Here is a 21,991-nt window from a genome sequence, read left to right as displayed (position 1 = left end):
CCCTTGCCATTAAAAATCCAGCCACTCCATTTCCCCCTCTTAGCTGGAAGAGATTCAGACTCTCGGCTTAACAGAGTAACTGAAGAGTGCTGTAGTTGAGTTTTTAAGGCTGCTGCACAGTGATTTTACAAGAAAGCAACATTTTACCCTTTGCTTTATTTCCAAAAAATCAAATATATTTAAAAAAGTGGGGCACAAGATGCCTTGATCCTTATCTGCTCAGCACAGGACAAAAAGCCCAGGATATCTTTTAACTGAAAGTTATCTGCTTGTCTCTCAGAAGGCACTGCACTAGTTTTAGGTTTATGTTCAGTCTGTCTCTGCACAGTCGTCTTCATCCCCACTTTGAGACTGCTCCTCCTCCACTTCCTTAAGGCAACAGCTTAACACTGACTTCTGGATGGACTCTCTTTCCTCTGCAACAATGAGGGTGAAGCACACAATGAAAAATGTCACTATTCAACATGCCTTCACATAGAGGGAAATACAAGAAGTTCACTTAGCTATACTGACCAACTGAGGAGCCCAGCTCTACCAAATAATCAGACTGACAGGAGAGAAATGAAACCAATGCATCATACAATGTAACACAAAGTGTGTGTAACAGGGCCCCTTTTAGAATGTATGAATGGAGCAGCTGCTTACCTTCACTGGTGCAGTTGTGCAATAATAGCAGCAGCTGTTTCCTATTGTACTGAACAAGGAACTTCTGACATGTTCTTATTGTCCCTGTTGGAGAAACAAGTGCACAAGTTCTGTATGTTAGCAGAGGGCTGATGCAACAAAGCAGGGCAAGAGTCCATTTTAATGCTGCTACACTATATTCTCCCTACTCATGCAGGAAGTAGGAATGTAGTGGATCAAACAGCAAGAACATCACAGGCTATAATATTAATCAGCTACTGAAATAGTGCTGAACAACAAGGAAAGAACTCTTGCTATCCCTCCAGCCTTCCCTCCCTGTTTGAAACTTCTTGACAGAGACTCAGTTGCTACTTTGCTCCACTGGAGATTTGATCAAAACAGCTCCCTGCTGGCAGATTACCAAATTGTGATGGGGGTGGCCCACTCTTTGCTGTAAGTAGTGAAGTTGGGAGAAGAAAGTTACACCTGCAAAGTAGGAGGGCTTTTGCTTTTAAAGCAGTAGCAGTATAATGAACAGATGAGCGACTAACTCAGCATAATGAAAAAAACAGCAGAGCTTGTAGAGTCTATAGGAGAATGAAGAATGTCTTAGCTTTTGGATGACCTATTGAAAGCCATTAAAAGTGAGTTTATACTAGCCTCCGTGAGGCATTACATGGGCTTCATCTGTCATATAACTGGAAAATTAAATAACAGAGCTCTTCCCTCCTAATCATTACAAGAGTAATAATAAATTCAAGATCTCAAAGCTCTGAGATGTTGCTGCACTAGGAGTAAGACATGCCACAGGCCACCAAAGAAGAGCTACTGAAAACCTTACCTCCAACATGTAGTGTGTTGAAGAAACAGGAATAACGCTGGTTCCTGTTCTCCAAGTAAGTGACAAAGGGAAGAGCTGACCATAGGAGCCTGTAGAAGTCCTTTCGGCAACGCAAGAGAACTATGCCTGTATAGGCATTGAGATATTTCACTGGGCACACAAAACAGCTCATTAGAACAATTGATCTTTCATTGCACATTTGAATATTAGATCGTATTTCAGAAATTCTGGTTTACAGAACCTGAGGTTCCAAGTAACTTCTAGTGAAGCAAAACCTCATGTTTTCCAGAACTAATTCTACATATTTGCTGGCTATGTAGCCACAGAATGAAAGGCTGTAGACTAGACATAGCGAGGGTTTATACTGATTTTCCCTAAACCTCATTACTTGGCAGCCACTTGCCTCCAGTCAGGAGGATGGGTACAACAACGCACTGCAGAGGATGCTAGAATGGAAAAACTGCCCCGAGCAAAGGGACTGCACTTTAATCTCTTTTGAGATTGGGAGGAGGTTGTGAGCTCAATCCTTGAGGGGGGCTATTTAGGGAACTGGGATTTGAAGAAAAAAAAAACCACCACAAAAAACGGGGGATTGGTCCTGCTTTGAGCAGGGAGTTGGACTAGATGACCTCGTGAGGTCTCTTCCAACCTTGATATTCTATGATTCTAAGGCCCGGGCAGTGTTTTGGGAACTGGGGGCCGAAAGACCCATTCCGGATCGGTCGGAGACCCTGGTTAGCACAACGGGGCTCTCCAGAAATGACACACATTTGTTGGTGATTTTTCAAGACTCATTCACCCCTTGTAACACTGAAACAAACAGCCCGCGCCCTACGTCCAGTGACTGATGGGCAACCCCCGACCCCGTCTCTGGTGTGCGCGCACTACTCCGAGAAACGGCGCCCGGCCCCGCCTGTGGGCCTAGCCCGGGGGTCGGCACCGCGGAGGCGGGGGCAGGGGGAGACCTGTGAAGGCGATGGAGCAGCAGGCCAGGCCGTAGTCCCCGTGGGTCCGGGCAACGGCGTCCTTCGCCGCCGCGCCCACCGCCCGCTCGTCGATGCACTGCCGGCAGCGGGGGTCTTCGGAGACGATCTCACACAGCAGGTACCTGCAACGCAAGGCAGCGCGTTAAGGGGGGAGAGGGAGAGTGAGCGCGCGAGCGGAGCAGAGACCTCACCCCCACCTGTGCTTGAACCGCACCATCTCCTCCGGCCGGGGGCGGCCGCGCGCCAGCCTCCCCGGGGCGCCGAACCAGACAGACGCTCAGCTCAGCCCAGCCAATGGGAGGGTCGTCTCTGGGCACTACAGCCAATCGACATTCGGCAGGGGCGGAACCGGAGGGGCAAGAAACACCGCGAGGGAGCGTCGCGCGCGCGCATGTTACGTCCTCGTGCGTAAGGCTTTGGGTGGCGCGCGCGGCTCCCGGCCTCTGGTGTTTGCCGTGTTCCCGCTGCCGGCACGCGGCTGGCTGGTAGCGTAGGGACGCTCGTCGGCGGATAACCGCCCCTCCCCCCAGTCACCGCGGGGTCCCTGCGGCTGCCCGGCCCCGGCCTCGTAGCACGGCCCCGGCCTTCACGCTCCCGCCCAAGGACCCATCTCCAGCGTTAGCCCCGCGCGGTGGCAGCAGAGCATCGCGCAGCGCCCCTCGCCTCCTCCGGCCAGTGCGAGCCGGGGCAAGGCGGGCTGGTTGGCTGGCTTGACTGAGATCCCGTCAGACCCCTGGCCCTGCCCCCGCCCTTGGCCCCTCTGTCCTCATCTGCCCCCCCCCCCCAGCCCGTGGCCTTGTTTCTGTTCCCGTCTCTTTTTGGAGGCGCTTTGCCAAGCACTGACCCCTGCCCTGCTGGTGGGTGGCCCTCAGAGCTCTGCCCCCCAGTCACAGGCCCTCCTCCGCGGTGAGAGGCTTACATCTGCTCTAGGTCCCCTCCAAGGATATAGCTGGCCCATGGGTCCCTACACAACCACTGTTGCCCATTCACCTTCTGAAAGACTCTTGCCATATCCCATGTATGTGAGGGGGTGAGTGGAATCCCCCCTCCCAGTGGAGCCAGGGGGTGGGGCGAGAAGACCTTGGTTGAAAAATGAAGTAGAGAAGAGCAAGAGAAGAGTAACAGCACAAGGGTGTGAAAGATGGTGACGGGAGGCTGGGACAGAGAGGGGAGAAGGGAAGACTGAAGAGAGAGAGAGGACAAATCAGTAAGGAAAAATACGGTGAAGAAAAAGACATGGAAATGGAGAGAAGCGTACGTGTGGAGGAAACACTTGGCTTGCAAAACTCAAAGAAAAGCATCAGGATAAATGAAGGAAAAGTTGAGAAGCAGGAAGGAAAGAATGAGCAAGCCCTTAGCAAGTAAGTTCTTTCCTCTAGAGAAGTTAGTTTAATTTTCAATAAGTGATTTCATGGTGGCTTGTCTAGTTCTAGTGCAAAAAATAAAAGTTGAAAATGTTTCTGGTTTTGGATGGGGAAGGGTTTGCCCCCACTGTCCTTAGATCTGATCCCACCCTTGGCTTGGCATGGATTTCTCACCCTATCCACTTATTTTCTGATAAAGGTGAAAGTTAAGGCAGCCCTCAGCTCTTTTTTTGGTAATGGAGTTCGGGCAGCCACTGGGGGTCAAAAACACATGGTCTCCCAGTAGGAACTGGTCCTTGGAACCTTAGGATTTTTGTGCCCTCACTCTGGGAAACTACAGGGATTTATGTAAATCAAGTTTCCCTAATCCCAGTTTGTCCAACATGTAAGTAAAGTTCCAAATGCATGGTGGGTGGTTAGTGAAAGGATTTCTGAAAGAGAAGCCTGTCCAGAAGCCTGGGGCTTGGAGCAATTTGGATTTGAGGGGGGTGAATCTTCTGTGTCGCTGTATGATGGGAACCTCATGCCCTGTTCGGCCATAGTGGTGACACCAGTTTGGGATGAAGATAGTGAAAAGCCAAAGGGGTCTCAAATCAAGTCATTGAAACCGAACCCAGTGTCAGGGAAAGAGGCTCAGTGTGAGTTCCACTGTGATGTGTGAAGAGGATGGGGCCAGGCAGTGAGCACCGTGGCAACCAATGCAGTATGGGTGGTGCTGGGCAGGGAGCTTGAGTTCCAAGTCACAGGCATGTATGGGTGGCATAGAGTAAGGAGGTCAGTGGCCCCAAGCAATAGGCCCTGGGTATAAATGGTCTTGGGCAGGGAACTCTGTAACCCTGAGTGATTGGACTGGGCACTGGGCATGGATTGCATTGGGCGGGTTACTCTGTGGGTCCAGGAAATGGCCGCAGTATGAATGGCACTAAGTGGGGTGTTCTACAGTCCTGAGTGATAATCGGTGAGTGGGGCACTCCATTGCATTGAGCAATGGGTGGATGTGGATGGTATTGGACAGGAAATTCCATGGCTCCATTGATGGGTGAAGTGTGGTTGGCTTCTCTGTGGCTTTCCTTTGTTTTGCACTGTTTTGTATTAAACCCACTAAAGGATACATTATTCAAAGGAGATTGAGGGGTACCATGTTTTTACTGCAGGAGCCAGGCATTGCTCTGGCACTGTCACCAATTTGCTGGTGCAGACGAGGAGACATTGTTATTGCAGGTTATACTGGTAAAGAACCATACAGAGATGTGCCATCTGGTTGCAATTCCTGTTGAGTGACAGGGAGGGTTTGGCTTTGAAGGGATCCCAGCCAGCTCCCCAACTTATATTGATTTGCGCCTGTAGAGCTGCCAAGCTCCAACTCAAGATCATGCCTGTTACGCTTCCCACAATCCAATTGCCCTTTGAATTTAACAGAATGAGAACAAGAACATAAAGTAACAGCAAGACACTCCAGTTAGCACAGTGAGCAAGAGGGTCCTTTATTCATAAACTACATCCAGCCCCACTCCATTTTCAGGTTCCATCTGCAACCAACTCCATTTCTAACTACTGCCAACACCTTAGTCCCCCGTGTTCTCTCCCTGTAGCACATAATATTTTGTCTTCTGAGAGCTGTAATACTTTTGTCTAATTCTGGTTGTTGGGCTTGATGTGGGAGTGGCTGGGTGGTGTTTAGTGACCTGTGGTATATACAGGCGGTTGGTTTAGATCAGTGACTGTCAACCTTTCCTGATTACTGTACCCCTTTCAGAAGTTTGATTTGTCTTGGGTACCCCCAAGTTTCACCTGACTTAAAAACTACTTGCTTACAAAATGTGGGGATGGGGATGTGGGATACCGGGAGGAAGCACAAGCAGGAGATTACAAGAGGGGAGGACTCCTGTCTCAGACCAAGAAAGCGGGACAATCAGCAGGTTATCTTAAATGCCTATACACTAATGCAAGAAGCCTGGGGAACAAGCAGGGAGAACTAGAAGTCCTGGCACAGTCAGGGAATTATGATGTAATTGGAATAACAGAGACTTGGTGGGATAACTCACATGATTGGAGTACTGTCATGGATGGATATAAACTGTTCAGGAAGGATAGGCAGGGCAGAAAAGGTGGGGGAGCTGCGTTGTATGTAAGAGAGCAGTATGACTGCTCAGAGCTCCAGTATGAAACTGCAGAAAAACCTGAGTGTCTCTGGATTAAATTTAGAAGTATGAACAACAAGGGTAATGTCGTGGTGGGAGTCTGCTACAGACCACCGGACCAGGGGGATGAGGTGGACGAGGCTTTCTTCCAGCAACTAACAGAAGTTGCTAGATCACAGGCCCTGGTTCTCATGGGTGACTTTAATCACCCCGATATCTGCTGGGAGAGCAATACAGCAGTGCACAGACAATCTAGGAAGTTTCTGGAAAGTGTAGGGGACAATTTCCTGGTGCAAGTGCTGGAGGAACCAACTAGGGGAAAAGCTCTTCTTGACCTGCTGCTCACAAACAGGGAAGAAATAGTAGAGGAAGCAATAGTGGATGGGAACCTGGGGGGCAGTGACCATGAGATGGTCGAGTTCAGGATCCTGACACAAGGAAAAAGGGAAAGCAGTAGAACAGAGACCCTGGACTTCAGAAAAGCAGACTTTGACTCCCTCAGGGAACTGATGGGCAAGGTCCCCTGGGAGAATAACATGACGGGGAAAGGAGTCGAGGAAAGCTGGCTGTATTTCAAAGAAACCTTATTGAGGTTGCAGGAACAAACCATCCCGATGTGTAGGAAGAGAAGTAAATATGGCAGGCGACCAGCTTGGCTTAACAGTGAAATCCTTGCTCGTCTTAAACACAAAAGAACAGCTTACAAGAAGTGGAAGATTGGACAAATAACCAGGGAGGAGTATAAAAGTATTGTTCAGGCATGCAGGTGTGAAATCAGGAAGGCCAAATCACACTTGGAGTTGCAGCTAGCCGGAGATGTTAGGAGTAACAAGAAGGGTTTCTTTAGGTATGTTAGCAACAGGAAGAAAGTCAAGGAAAGTGTGGGCCCCTTGCTGAATGAGGGAGGGAACCTAGTGACAGAGGATGTGGAGAAAGCTAGTGTACTCAATGCTTTTTTTGCCTCTGTCTTCACAGACAAGGTCAGCTCCCAGACTGCTGCACTCTGCAGCACGGTATGGGGAGGAGGTGACCAGCTCTCTGTGGAGAAAGAAGTAGTTCGGGGCTATTTAGGAAAGCTGGACGAGCACAAGTCCATGGGGCCGGATGCGCTGCATCCGAGGGTGCTAAAGGAGTTGGCCGATGAGATTGCAGAGCCATTGGCCATTATCTTTGAAAAATCATGGCGATCGGGGGAGGTCCCGGATGACTGGAAAAAAGCTAATGTAGTGCCCATCTTTAAAAAAGGGAAGAAGGAAGATCCAGGGAACTACAGGCCAGTCAGTCTCACCTCAGTCCCTGGAAAAATCATGGAACAGGTCCTCAAGGAATCAATCCTGAACCACTTAAAGGAGGGGAAAGTGATCAGGAACAGTCAGCATGGATTCACCAAGGGCAAGTCATGCCTGACTAACCTAATTGCCTTCTATGACGAGATAACCGGCTCTGTGGATGAGGGGAAAGCAGTGGATGTACTATTTCTGGATTTTAGCAAAGCTTTTGATACAGTCTCCCACAGTATTCTTGCCAGCAAGTTAAAGAAGTCTGGGCTGGATGAATGGACGGTAAGGTGGATAGAAAACTGGCTAGATGGTCGGGCTCAACGGGTAGTGATCAATGGTTCCATGTCTAGATGGCAGCCGGTATCAAGTGGAGTGCCCCAAGGGTCGGTGCTGGGGCCGGTTTTGTTCAATATCTTCATTAACGATCTGGAGGATGGTGTGGACTGCACCCTTAGCAAGTTTGCAGATGACACTAAACTGGGAGGAGTGGTTGATACGCTGGAGGGTAGGGATAGGATACAGAGGGACCTAGACAAATTAGAGGATTGGGCCAAAAGAAATATGATGAGGTTCAACAAGGACAAGTGCAGAGTCCTGCACTTAGGACGGAAGAATCCCATGCACTGCTACAGACTAGGGACCGAATGGCTGGGTAGCAGTTCTGCAGAAAAGGACCTAGGGGTTACGGTGGACGAAAAGCTGAATATGAGTCAACAGTGTGCCCTTGTTGCCAAGAAGGCTAATGGCATTTTGGGTTGTATAAGTAGGGGCATTTCCAGCAGATCAAGGGATGTGATCATCCCCCTCTACTCAGCACTGGTGAGGCCTCATTTGGAGTACTGTGTCCAGTTTTGGGCCCCACACTACAAGAAGGATGTAGATAAATTGGAGAGAGTCCAGCGGAGGGCAACAAAAATGATTAGGGGGCTGGAGCACATGACTTATGAGGAGAGGCTGAGGGAACTGGGATTGTTTAGTCTGCAGAAGAGAAGAATGAGGGGGGATTTGATAGCTGCTTTCAACTACCTGAAAGGGGGTTCCAAAGAGGATGGATCTAGACTGTTCTCAGTGGTAGAAGATGACAGAACAAGGAGTAATGGTCTCAAGTTGCAGAGGGGGAGGTTTAGGTTGGATATTAGGAAAAACTTTTTCACTAGTAGGGTGGTGAAGCACTGGAATGGGTTACCTAGGGAGGTAGTGGAATCTCCTTCCTTAGAGGTTTTTAAGGTCAGGCTTGACAAAGCCCTGGCTGGGATGATTTAGTTGGGTTTGGTCCTGCTTTGAGCAGGGGGTTGGACTAGATGACCTCCTGAGGTCCCTTCCAACCCTGAGATTCTATGATTCTATGAAAATCAGACATAAAAATACAAAAGTCACAGCACACTATTACTGACAAATTATTTGTTTTCTCATTTTTACCATATAATTATAAAATAAATGAATTGAAATATAAATATTGTACTTATACTTCAGTGTATAGTATATAGAGCAGTATAAACAAGTAATTGTCTATATCGGGGTAGGCAGCCTATGGCACGGGTGCCGAAGGTGGCACGTGAGCTGATTTTCAGTGGCACTCACGCTGCCCGGGTCCAGAGGGTTCTGCATTTTAATTTAATTTTAAATGAAGCTTCTTAAACATTTTAAAAACCTTATTTACTTTACATACAACAATAGTTTAATTATATATTATAGACTTATAGAAAGAGACCTTCTAAAAATGTTAAAATGTATTACCGGCACACAAAACCTTAAATCAGAGTGAATAAATGGAAGACTCGGCACACCACTTCTGAAAGGTTGCCAACCCCTGGTCTATATGAAATTTTCATTTATACTGACTTCACTAGTGCTTTTTATGTAGCCTGTATTAAAACTAGGCAAATATCTAGATGAGTTGATGTACCCCCTGGGAGACCTCTGTGTACCCCCAGGGGTACACGTACCCTCTGTTGAGAACCACTGGCATAGATGATTTGGTGGCCCTTTCTGCCCTTAAGCTCTGTGTCTAGTCTTTGAAACTCAGAGACACAACACGTTTCAGTCCTAGATTTCAGTCTCTGGTTTGACAGTCAATGGCAGCAGTGGCAGCACATCTGGTAATACATAAAATAATTCCCATTTCTCTCCTGTTTCCTCTGCTCCCCAGGCTGCCTGCTGTGAATCCTGGTGGCTTCGTATAAGAGAATCTTACTGCTTCCTTCTGAGAGAGACAATTGGCTGAGCAAGTAGAGTGGGAGGAAGGCAGTGTCCTGTGGCTTCTATTTCCCTGTCTGCTTGGGCCTGTGGGGAACCTCATTTACACTTCAAAATCTGTTTGTCTGTGCTTGTACTACTGATCTGCAGACACAAGAAGATGCTTCTCTGCTATTCTCCCCCTCTTCACTAAGTCCAGATTGGGCTGGACAAAGCCTGGAAGTTTCATAAAAGACTGAGGAGTAAGATGGCTCCACAGGACATCACACATGAGTCACCTTCACCCTCATCTTGCCCTCCCCTGTATGTAGCCTTTGGGCCTCTGTCCTTTTGCTGCCACCATGAAACACTCTCTTAATGATGGATGATGGATCCTGCAAGCTTTATCCTGTCACCTATTAAAGCTAATGGGAGTGTGTCACAGTTCCCATGTTAACTGTGCCTCTGACCCCATCGTGGCCCTCTTGAGGGCACTGCACTTAGGTCTCAGGCCTCCAGCTGTCACCTTTCTCTAGGTGGGATCCTGCAATCATTTTCTTCCAGACCAGGGATTTAGGCTTCAAACTCCTGTAATTCACCATGATCACCTCAGCCAATCTGATTTCATCTCAGCACCTGCAGTTTTACTCTTTCAGGGTCAATAACAGGGTTTATTCAGTGACCAGCCAGCTCTTGTGAAGCAAAGTACTATTTATTCAGAACAAAAGAATTTAAGAGAAAAGCGACCATAAAAACAGTAATCAGCATCTTTTGCTTACCAGATGGTCATCCATCTCACACATGGAGACTCTGATAGGGCTGATGTACTTTGACTTTCTCACAGGGCTTGCCTCTGTTGGTCACAGACGGTTGCCTGAGCAAGCCTTCCACAGGGCCAGATGCTGTGGAGAACATTTTGTTATGACTAGAAGGGGATTTCCACGCCACTACCTCCATGGTTGGATCTTTCCACTTTCAGTCCAGTGCTGGCTGTGATGTGGGGAGACCCAGAGCCAGTGACACAGAATATCAGTGCTGTCTCCAACACGCTTTGTGGAACACGCCTCTAGTTGTGTACTAACTGGTGTATGTGCTCAGCACTGCCCCTGCTGGATGGAATGTTAGACTGTGGGTTCCTCTGATAGCCCACAGGATAAAAACCATATTACTAGCAGCTATTGGAGATTCTCCTTAGAGAAGGCATAGAGACCTGTGAATTTTGGGACTCTGGGTCCTGGTTTGTATCTCTCTTTGTCCAACCAGGTGAAAACAGCCACAGAAATCCAAGTGTCAGAGCTCCTCTTTCCTGCTACACTAATGTAGTGGTTCTTAGTCTGACTCTGGTCCCTGATAGACCACCTGAGAAAGCAGAAAATGTGCTTGGGAGGTGGTGAAGACTTGGTATTGGGAGAGGGATGAAAGAGAAGGTGTGGAATGGGAGATGAGGTAGAGTATTTAGGTATGAACGATTGGGAGGGTAGAGCATTGGAGGGGGGAGGGGAGGAGTTGCTGATCGGACTGGTATGTGATTCATGGGATGGACTCCCTCTCGCAGAGTGGTCCTTGGAATGAAATCATGTGGAATTATTGGCATGCTGTAAGGGAAGGATTTAGAGGAAAGTGGGAGCTCATTGTTAATTCAGTGTGGAAACATCTCTGTTAATGACCTGAATTCTAGACAGAGAGAACAGCGATAAACCCAATGGAAATACTGTCCTGGATGATAAACTCCTGCCCTCTGAAATGGATGCCAACTCCATTGATCTGGTTTTTCTTTCTTCACTCCTCTCCCCTCCACCTGGGATCACATGTTTTTCCTCCAAGCTTTTATGGCAGTTACAGATTGTGATGTGAATAGCTTTGAGGGGAGCATGGAGTCCAATATGGGTTTGTTGAGAGCCCTTCACCTTTGCCCTCTACAGGTGATGGGATTGATGAGAGGGTGTCCTCTTGCCCTGACAGTGTCATGGATCGAGTCTGCTTCCCTCATGAGATGGAATGTGTTGAGCAGGTCTCTGCTGCATTACCTTGTGTTTCAGTATCAAGATGATTTCACCTAGTCTTCCCATCCCCTGGGCTCTCAGGGAAATTCACTGTGTCTGCAACTCATCCCACTTATAGATGCAGTGAGCTCCCAGGTGATATTGATCTGTCCTCTCCACTTTTAGGTCTCACCAAGTCTATGGTGTTATCAACCAGGTTCTTGCTTTAGATACACACCAAGACTCATGCATTTCCTGCCTATAGACTGGGGTCCTGAGTTATCACCCTGAGGTGCCCCTCTCTCCATGCAGAAAGTCTCAGGTTACATCTGCTTGCTCATACAGTCCCAGGTGGAATCCTGTGCCCAGCCTTCTGACTGTAATGTGCAGACGCAGGTTGCTTTCACATATACCCCCCTCATTCCCTTTACTTTCTGCAGAGACACAGCTGAGTCTCTGACAGACTGGGCCACGTGAGTGTGTTCTGCCCTGTAATCCAATAGGACATGTGCACTGTGCATGCTCAGGGCTTGGCCCTGTGCACAGCAAAGGCTTCTGTTTTCAGTCCAGGAGGCTGATTAGGAGAGACACAGAAAGCAAAGGAGAAACAGTGTTTAGAGAGAATCCTGTCCCGCTTCATTTCCTGCAGAATGTCACTTGTGCTTCACTGTTGCTGACGTGGTAGAGATACACAGAGCAGCCCTGAGCCATCCCTGTTCCATCTGCAATTAATGCTCATGTTAGAACATGCTTCCTGACTCTGGCCGGTCTCGACAGGGCACTTGTCTTGCTTGGAAGAGGGGAACTCAGTGTAAGAAATCTCTGAGGGAGACAATGATAGCATGCAGTATATTCACTGCACAGCACCCTTATCAGCATAACATTGCGACCAGCATCGATGATCCAATAAAAGGTAACTGGCAGGACAACCCTGGCCTGGCTGCACTGGGCTCTGTTCTGGTGATTTCTTCATCACCTTGTAATGATTATGGAGGGACTGATAATCTCTTCATAGTTATTAATCCAGTTTACACCCCTTCACCCTATAGCTTTGGGTAGAAAAATTCTTGGAGCATCAAACTTTTTCTGGTAATGAAATGTCCTTCTATAATGCCATTTATCTGAGAATCTCAAAGCACTTTACAAGAAGTAATGAATTAGGAAGCCTCTTAACATCTTTGTGAGGTAGATATGCTCTCCATTTTGCAGGGAGGGAAACTGAGTCAGGGAAAAACTAAATAACTTACTTACAAGTCTGTAGGATAGCCAGAAATAGAAGCAAGAAGTCCTAACTTCCAGTTCATTTCTAACCATGAGAGAATGCTCCTTGTAGGCCTTGATGTGATGATTCCTGTGAGTGTGTGAAGATGCCCAAAGCATCTGACCTCTGCTGAGCTGCAAACCTCCACTGAACCTGCTGATAGGACTAAGGTGGATCCTCCTGGATGTGGTATGTCTGCTATGACAACATCTGCTCCCTTTCTTCTCAGGAACATTTACAATTGCTATGTTTTCTCTATGGCTTCCAGATCCAGGACCCAGCATAACTGGGCATGTTGACCCTGAAGATAGTGTTGGTCACCACTGTTGGCTTTTCAAAGCTGAGTTCAACAAACACACTTCACTAACTGTTAAAGCCTGAATTCATGCACCTGTGTGGATGAAGGATGGGATAAACAGCCATGAGGAGAGAGAGGTGTCTGCTGAGAAAGTGGGGGTCAAAGATAGAGAAGTTCAGCAGGAGAGCGATTCAGGATAAAGACTAAATTGAGAGAGTTGCTGTGTCAGTGGGTAGGGGTTGCCTTGCCGCGGGAGACCTTAAGAGATGCTAGAGACGACAAGCTGTTTTTGATTGGGGTGTCTCCTCAAAACAGAGTCACTCAATGTTAAGGAGGGTGGGGGATGACAGTGTCCCAGCTCCGTACTGTGTATTAAGCACATTGTAAATAGTTTGTAAAACACCTTGAGAACTTTGGATTAAAGACAGTCTATAAATATGTCTTCATCTTGGACTGTTACAGAATAAACTGGTTAATTGGGAAAGGTCACTAGGCTGCATGTCTTCAGTTGTAATCTATATATTGATTCCATCTCATCAATAATACAGAGTGTGCAAGAAGTGGCTGATATAAATCCACATGCTCTGGGGAGTTGCAGAAACTGTGTTTCAGAGTTACCATAACAGGTCCCAGAGTTGTTACCCATAGGTGAGTGTCAGAGCTTCTACCGGGACTGCAGTTAGATATATTCTAGCTAACACCCAATGATCTTCCCCCAAAATGTTTAAGTCTATTAGAAACATCTCAGAGTATCCTGGACCCCACTGGCCTTCCCTTTCTTATTCTGAAACTTCCTGAAATGCAGAGTGGGGATGGAAGCAAGCAGAGGATGAATCTGCTTGTGGGATGGAGATCTAGCATCCTCTGTCATCCTTGACCTTTAAGCAGTTCCACTCCAGAGACGGACAGCCAGAACACTGGTGCTCAGCAGCCTAAGCCCTCAGCCAGGCCTGCAGGAGCTGACATAATGTGCTTCACCTTTTCACTGTGTCTGCTCAGGGCCTCAGGAGGATGAGTCAACACAAACTGGCTCTGACCTTCCTGTGACTCAATTCCATATCCGCCTGCATTTAGGGACATTAAAAATGAGTCTTTATGGCATTAGCCTGGAAGTTGGAAAGGTGAATAGGGGAGGCTGAAGTCTCTCTTATCTCCCCAACTTCATTCCTGGAAGGTTTCAAGAAAAGCTCCTCTCCAAACAGACCCATCTGGTTCTGAGTGTGGTGTTACCAACTGCATTCATGATCTGACCTTTCATAGCTGACTTCAAGATCTATGACCTGATCCCTGGTATATAAATTACTTTTCATCTTCAAGAGTCTTTACAGATAGTACCTAATTACTCCTCAGGCCATCCTTGTTTAGGAGGTATAGGGTTGGATTGGATTTGTATTAGGAAGAGCTGGGTGAATAAACTGCAATGAACAATTTACATAATGAATTTATACTTTTTTTCTATCTGCAAACATATTTGAGAATTAGCAAATGTATTGCTATTTGAAATTACTGACAAATGTCTCCAGTGGAAAAATTCCTGGTTTGAGGGTAGTTTGTGAACTGTGAAATACTTTCCATTCAAAGTTTGCAATTTATGCTGTGTGGTCTGTTTCTATAAGTCCTGTGGTATTGTTTCTGTTCCCTGACTGGATGACTTATGTAACTAACCAAACCATTGCAAAATGTGAAATTTACAAGATAATATACTTTTAAAAATGATTTTTTCATGAGGATTTGTGGCAGTTAAATATTCATGGGCAGTGAATGTGAGGGGATGTGAATATGGTTAAATCAAAATTCACTTTCAAGTTTGAATTAATATTTGTGAATGTTTTCTTCACTATTGGCTAATACCTATTATTCTTATCCTCATTTACAGAAGGAGAAACTGAAGTACATAGATACTAAGTGACTTGTTCAAGTCCCAGAAAGGGTCAAAGGCACAAAGAGGTTAAGTGAGTTGCTCACAGTGAGTTAGTGACAGAGCTGGGAATATAGCACAGGGACCCAGTGAGAGGAAGAAGGCAGACCTGGAGCAACTTTGTGATGGGAGTATCTGTTCTGTGCATCCCTCATAATACCTCCTGACCCCATCTATGCAGCTAAAGTAATGAGTTTAAAAGTCAGGTTGTAATATAATAGTGTTCTATCCTTGTTATAATGCAGTTTGATCTTTCCTGTATAGCTAGAACTAAACCATGTAATAACCATGTCACCCAGCCATATTAGAGCTTTGTTTTTTAATATGAGTCTCTTACATGCATATAACACTATTTGGTCATAATGTAAGATCAAATGATGTTAAAACATGATCTCCTGACACAGCTAGTTTGGCTCTAGACTAAGGCTACATCTACACCAGAAGCACTGCTGTGTCTCTCTAGCACTTCTGGTGAAGATGCTCTAAGCTGACGGGAGAGAGATCTCCTATCAGATTAATTACTCCACCTCCCACGAGAGGTGGTAGCTATGTTGGTGGGAGAACTGCTCTGGATTAGTCACACCCTTGAGCGCTGTAAATTATACTGAAGGAAGTTCTAGTATAGACAAAGTGTAAGGGCATGCCTACAGTAAAAATTATGTCGACCTAAGTTATGGTGACATATAGCCACTGCAGTAATTAAATCGCTTTTGCATGTCCACGCTACACTCCTTTGCCCATCCTGCCAAGCATTCATCCCTCTCTATCTCCAGTCAATTGCTTCTGATCATTGTGTGTGCATGTGGGAAGATCAGCTTGGGGATCAGGTACCACATTCCACAACTGGATGGTGTCCCTGGCAGCTGATACCTGGATCCTTTTGAGCAGACCAACCCAAAAAGGTCAGAGAGAGCACTCATCAGCATTTGATGGGCTGGCAGCTCAAGGAGAGAGGAATCCCTGAAGGACTGCAGTGTGGTATGACATAACGCAAATGTCTTCCTCATAACAGCAGGTTAGGGCTGAAAAAGGAAGTGCTAGCAAGTGTAGTGGTTACAAGCACAGGACTAGGAACAGGAGATCTAAGTTCTGCCCCTCGCTCTACCACTGTCTTGCTGGTACACACATCTTTGTGTCTCCATTTTCCATGCAGCGCTAAGAATACTTGTCCGCCTCACAGGGGTGTTTGAGGCTTAATTAAAGATTGTCAAGGACTTTGAAATCCTTGAATCAAGGGTGTGCTCTGAGTGCAGTGTAGTAGTAGTATTAACACTGAGAGAGCAGAAGGTGGAAAATGGAATTTTTTTCTTTTGCCAGAGTCACCTCGGTGGGCTGAAGGTGTGCTTCTAGGGTGGGAAGAATTGGTTTGGATTTAGAGGCCCTGTTATTATTTTAAGTCCCAGGTATATTGAGGGGCTGACAAATATCTTGATCTTTACCTTTATCTTGTTCCAGTGTAAGTACATTTTATCCCAAAATAACCCCATGATTGAACATACAAAACAATCTGGCTAAAATTAAAACTGCCTTTTAAAGCCTCCATCTGCTGTTGCCTGAAGCTTTTTGTTCTGTTTCTCATTTTGCAAGGTCACTGAGACAGAAGAGCACATTCTTCAGGCACATTGGCTTCTGCACAGACTTTCATTTTAAGGGCTGGGAAGTCCTCTCTCAGCTTCTGGTCCCTTTCTCATCTCTCCCCTCCCACCCTTTCCCCTTAAGCTCAGGGCCCTCAGATCAATAACAAGTCTGTCCTGACCTTTACACTTAGGAATAAAAGCAGATCTTGCTTAGCAGCTCACATGTCACTGCTGCTCATTAGCCTTTCAAGCTAGTCACTAATTAACAGGAGGCTTCTTCAGGTGAAAGAGGATGTGATGTCTTATGATGTCTTTTTTAAAACAGGCACAACACCCATTTTTCCTTTGCCCCCTTTCTGTTATAGTGGCAGAGCTGAGAGAGCATCTGCCTAGGCTGCAGAGGGCCTGTACTTGTTGGCTTATCAGCTGGAACTGCCAAAGGTGTTGCTCAGAGCATCTTCAAAGCCCTTCCCCTTTGTCCTGCCATGTGGAAGGTGTGTTTGAGAGGCCATGGTCTAGTGGTTAGAGCAGGGGGCTGGGAGTCAGGACTCCCAGGTTCTGTTTCTGCTGTTTCACTGACTGAAAACATGGTCCTGGGCTTGTCACTTTGGCAAAAATGTTTTAATAGGGCCGAGCATCCTAAATGCCAATTTAAGTGAATGGGAGGTATGTGTGCTCAGCATGTCTGAAAATCAGTTTCAAGGTGTTTAAAGCTGAGCTTTCAATAACTGAGACATCTAAAATTAGAGACCACCTTGATGATCTGAGCCTAAACTGTTGAGCTCCATGTTTGTTCGTGTGTAGAATAGGATTAATAGTAATACTTTACTCACTGGTGTATATTGGAGGGGTAGCCATGTAAAGCACCCTCTTGTATAGCCTTGACTTCCATTAAACATAGAAAAGTTGTTTCATAGTGAGAGATTTAAGCAGGAATGGAGGGGCAGCACACTGCTCATTAGCAGCCCTCAAGCTGCTCTTCTGCATAGCGGATTCCAAACTAGTTAATTCACTTAGGGAGAAGGCTAGGATACTAGTTGACGTATTGTAGGATTGTTCACGGTTCTCCGTATGGAAACTTTGCAACTTATCTCATCTAAGTCTAATCTGTGTACATACACTGTATAAAATACATATTTAATACCTGCCTCAGAGGGGTGTTAGAAGGGTGTTAGAAGGCTCTGAAGATAAATGAAAGTTATTAATTATGTGGAATTCCAAAATTGTTCATCTTCACACAGCCTCCATCAGCAATTGGCAGCCCTTTAACCTCTTGCCCTCTGTAAGGCTGGAGTGATGCTATAGGGAGAACTCCCACAGACCCAGTATGCTATAATGTCCTTCGAGATTCCCATCTAGAACAAGCTGCTCAATGCCTGCTGGTGGGACAGGATCCTGAGACCTTGGTCAGTGCCAAGGGAATACCAGGGCAGGCCAGATGCAATTGCTAAAGTTGATTAAGTGTCCAACAAAGGAGCCTCCAGGCTTTACTTCAAAGGACAACTCATGGGGATAAATTCCAAAGAAGCTCTGGCTGCCTGTCCAGGAAGACAGCTTTTGTACGAGATCCCCTGATGTAGAACTCCTTGGTATCACCCATTGGTTAAGGACAGAAAACAGAGATATGAGCCATGGTAACAGGTTGAGATTCTTGAATCAAGGGCAAATGTTAAGTTACTGATTATTTTCAGGAGAGCTGAGCACCCCAGCCTAAAGAGGGAGGATGGTGGTTAGGTGCTAGCCTGGGGTTCAGTTCTCTGCTCTACCACAGACTTCCTGTGTGACCCTGGGCAAATCACTTAAGGCTTGATTCAAAAAGGGTCTTTGGTGCCTAACTGCCTCATTAGGCAACTAAACCCAATATTTAGATGGCACTGACATTCAGAGAATCACTACTTCAGGAGAGGATTCGTGGGAGAGAATTCCAAATGGAGATAGGCAGCTCCCTCCAGCCTGTCAGGCACCAAAGGTCCAGATCAATGTGAGTTAGGTGCCTAAATACCTTGTGGATCTGGGCTCTATGTCCTACGCCTTTCCTCTGCATTTCACTCCAGGCTGGCTTAGGTGGCTTCCCGCTCAGCTTGCTGGCTTCTGAGAATCCCTTTCTTAGGCTCTGAATTCTTCCCATACAATGCACGGGGAGCCTGGGTGCCTAACTCAGGGCTGTGAATTCCACTGGGTGGTAGGGTATCTAGGAGTTAGGCGTTGCCCTCAGTTCCCCATATGCCAATATGTAAAATGGGGATAATAGCACTTCCATACCTCACGGGGTGTCGTGAGGGTAAATAAAAAATACTCAGATTGTGAGATGCTTGGGTATTGTGCTAATGTGGCCCATATAATTAAGTACCTAATATATATAGATAGATTGCCCTGTCCCTTCTCCATCACGTTTGGGTTGGCATTAAGGGGCTCAGTCTTCTGAAGCAGGGAATGCACAGATTCTTTCTCCCTGCTTCCCTCCCACAAACTCCCATATGGATATTAGTAGGGGGTCCTAACGTATTGTAGAATGGATCTGCTGGTATCACTGAAAGATGGACAATCCTCTCTTAGCTCTTAGTCAAGCCTCTGCAGCCCAGAGTCAGTGATATCTTCCACACAACACTGCTTCTCTCCCTAATGAGGAAGGCAATGAAAACCATTTGCCTGTGCATCTGTCATTAAGGCAACTCAGGGGTGATGGCACAAGGACAGGCATTGAGGGATGACTTTATATAATATGTGCTTGCTACATGGGATTTGGTAGGGCAGCAGCAGCAACAGCCTTTGACAGGGAGGTGGGGAGCTGCAGTGGATTGGCTGTGTAGGGATGGGACTCTGATTGGCGGCTGGAGGGTCTCAGCTTGTGCTGGTGTCAGCTTGGTGCCAAGAGTATGCCATTCACTGACTAGTTGGGGTGCACAGATCTGAATTTCATGGCTGACCCTCTCCGACAGAGAGCTGCCCATCTGTCTGTTTCAGCTTTGATCAAATTCTGGTTGCAACATCCCACTGACCACAACAAATGAGAGCCGCTGGGAAAGAGAGTGGGGTGCAGCCTGTGAATGAAGCATCAAGAGAGGACATGAGCACACATTTCTCCTTGCTGCTGAGCTGATTGGGTAGCTCATGGGGACACATGTCAGAACCCAATTAGGTCCAGCACAGAGGAAACAATTTTCTGGGGGCATCTGCTGTAATTAGCTTGGAGACAGAGATCTCTGGAGACATCTGACCCATTTTTGAGGGCTTGTGGGTTTTTCATGTGTTTAATATTAGTTTTTTCAAGAGGTGTTTGCACTTAAGTCAAAGGGGTTGGAAATAGCTGTCACTTTTCTAGCTGTGCACTTCACAAGGATAGGAACAAACTAAAAAAGTCTTGTTGACTTTGCTTGACTTACTCCACCAGCAGCCCCAAGGGGATGGAGTTTGAACGGCACTTGGGATGACTCCTGCTGCTGCTGGCTGGTCCTACACCAGGGTCTCCAGTGATGGACACAGCAGCCTCCTTGGAGAGCTAGATGCCTCTCCCACAGAGAGGTAATTGAGAGGTGATATACCCAAGGCATCTATCCCATGCCACCTAAGCTGGAACCTCCAGAGTACCTTGTGAAACCCAAACAGTTGGTGCTATGTGACTGAGGAGTTCCAACCCCGTCCCCACACTTGTGTTGCTTGAAGGGCTGTATTAATCCTTGGTATAAATCCAATGTCTTCATCAGGGATGAATTTGCCCCAATATATCACTAATGGCTGCCTGTGTCTCAATTCAAGCAACCAAAGAGAACCATCCTCTACAAGGGACCCCATGCTTACAGTACAACCCAGACTCTACAGCAGAGGTTCTCAAACTGGGGGTCGAGACCCCTCAGGGGGTCATGAGGTTATTACATGGGGGGCTGCGAGTTGTCAACCTCCACTCCAAACCCCGCTTTGCCTCCAGCATTTATAATAGTGTTAAATATATAAAAAAGTGTTTTTAATTTATAAGGGGGTGTCGCACTCAGAGACTTGCTGTGTGAAAGGGATCACCAGTAAAAAAGTTTGAGCCACTGCTCTACAGTTAGGATGGGAAATCCAAATCAAGAGTCTATTTTGTGGATCAGATTAATTTCAAACCCAGTATACACAAGTGGGTCAAGAATCTAACCCAGAGCCAATGAAGGTTTTTCTCTGTGAATCACACAGGTGGCAAAGTTTCCACCCAGCACTGCCACAGGAGCTGGCATTTCACACAGTGTGGCTCCTCTTACACTGTTATCTCAGTCTCTTGAGCATTTGGCAGGGTGAATTATACATTGGACACTTACTGGTGCATTAACAGGGCTAGCAGAAGACTTGTCTACTTATATGGTCCCAACACCACAGCTTCCGAGCACCAAATGCCAAACCTCTTCCAGAACACATAGAGGTGACCCTATTTTGGCAGGGTGGTAATGAATGTTGAAGGTTTATATGGGAGTGAGGAATTGGTTGGCTCAAATAACTGATTATTTCCAGACATGCTGGCACTGAGTTTTCTACACTAGAGATTTACCTCCAGATGCATATTGATTGTTCCCTCTAACTCACCCCGCATCCCAACACAAAATTCCCTCAATTGTGTGTTGCTCATGGCAGAAGTTGAAGTAGCTATACTAGGGTGCCATTTTTAATGTTTTTTTAAAGTGTAGGATATTTGGTAGGAAAGTGTAATATGATGGTTTTGAGCGTAGGCTGGCCTCCACTGAAACACTGTCACCCTCAACACTCGTTTAACTTGTTTGAAAAAACCTACCACATTACTCTGTATAAAACCCTGATCCCTGGGTGAGCACCTATACTTTATTATATAAAAATACCCAGTATTGCCAGCCCCAAGCATTCAAAATTCATGAATTAGGTAATAAAAATGAATGTGATTGGCTTACAAATCATGAGATTTTAAACATTTGGGGTTCTCTTTATTTGCCTTCTGGTTTCTGAACCTTTAGGGTACATATAGGGCACAACTTCAAGCATTTCTCCACAAACATAAGGGCTAAAGGCTTACTTTTTCTTTTAAATGAAAGTCAAGAAACTCATGAATTCACATTATGACGGGACCTGGGGCTTCAAGTAAAAGAAAAACCAATTTTGCATGACTCGCAATAAAATCACAAGAACTGACAACTCTGAATACCACATTACTCTCCAGATAGTGAATATTATACCTTTCCACACAGGTACCACAGTGTCCTGCGTGTAAAATATTCTGCAGTCGAAGGATATTTTAAAGTTCAAATTCAATTTTTTTAGTAATTGTCTTGTCATAATCTGCTCTTCTACAGGTGAATGTGTTTAGAGGCTAGGGCACAGGTACCTTCGGATTAAACAATGGAGTTAAGCCTCTGTATGTAAATTGGGCTCACTTTCTGGCTGTCAGTGCTTGATACCATGTAACTAATATCCAGCCTGATGTTTCCTTTATTATTATTCATAAGCTTCCTTTCCTAACAGCAATCAGACTCTTCAGGCTATGCTGTTCTGGGGATTATCACTCTTGCTGGGTGTTTAAAGTCGCTCCACCTCAAGTCCTCTGCC

General features: G+C 46.3%; 2 protein-coding genes across 2 annotated transcripts in view; one reads left to right on the top strand and one right to left on the bottom strand.

The window, feature by feature from the left end:
• Positions 1-137: 137 nt before the first annotated feature.
• Positions 138-2,798, bottom strand: POP5 (POP5 homolog, ribonuclease P/MRP subunit). The gene is made up of 5 exons (XM_044989627.1): positions 2,649-2,798; positions 2,431-2,573; positions 1,466-1,615; positions 646-729; positions 138-416 (listed from the first exon to the last, which is right to left on the bottom strand). The coding sequence occupies exons 1-5, from the start codon at positions 2,666-2,668 to the stop codon at positions 310-312; spliced, it is 504 nt and encodes a 167-aa protein (XP_044845562.1). The 5' UTR covers positions 2,669-2,798; the 3' UTR covers positions 138-309.
• Positions 2,799-2,912: 114 nt separating this feature from the next.
• Positions 2,913-21,991, top strand: part of CABP1 (calcium binding protein 1) — an 83,867-nt gene continuing 64,788 nt past the window's right edge. Inside the window, exon 1 of the mRNA XM_044989617.1 lies at positions 2,913-3,812. The gene's annotated coding sequence lies outside the window, so the exon portion shown is untranslated. The remainder of the gene's footprint in view (positions 3,813-21,991) is intronic.

The sequence above is a fragment of the Mauremys mutica genome, chromosome 16 (assembly GCF_020497125.1).
Source record: "Mauremys mutica isolate MM-2020 ecotype Southern chromosome 16, ASM2049712v1, whole genome shotgun sequence".
NCBI lineage: Eukaryota > Metazoa > Chordata > Testudines > Geoemydidae > Mauremys > Mauremys mutica.
The sequence above is the reverse complement of the archived record's forward strand: the minus strand, read 5'-3'. Positions and strand labels throughout refer to the sequence as shown.

Bases quoted from the DNA above. Each gene is read 5' to 3' on its own strand.
- POP5 (XM_044989627.1), bottom strand. From the start codon at position 2,668: ATGGTGCGGTTCAAGCACAG. The intron at 2,574-2,648 runs GTGGGGGTGAGG...CTTGCGTTGCAG, and splicing joins ATGGTGCGGTTCAAGCACAG to GTACCTGCTGTGTGAGATCG. The intron at 1,616-2,430 runs GTCTCCCCCTGC...TTGTGTGCCCAG, and splicing joins CTGCTCCATCGCCTTCACAG to TGAAATATCTCAATGCCTAT.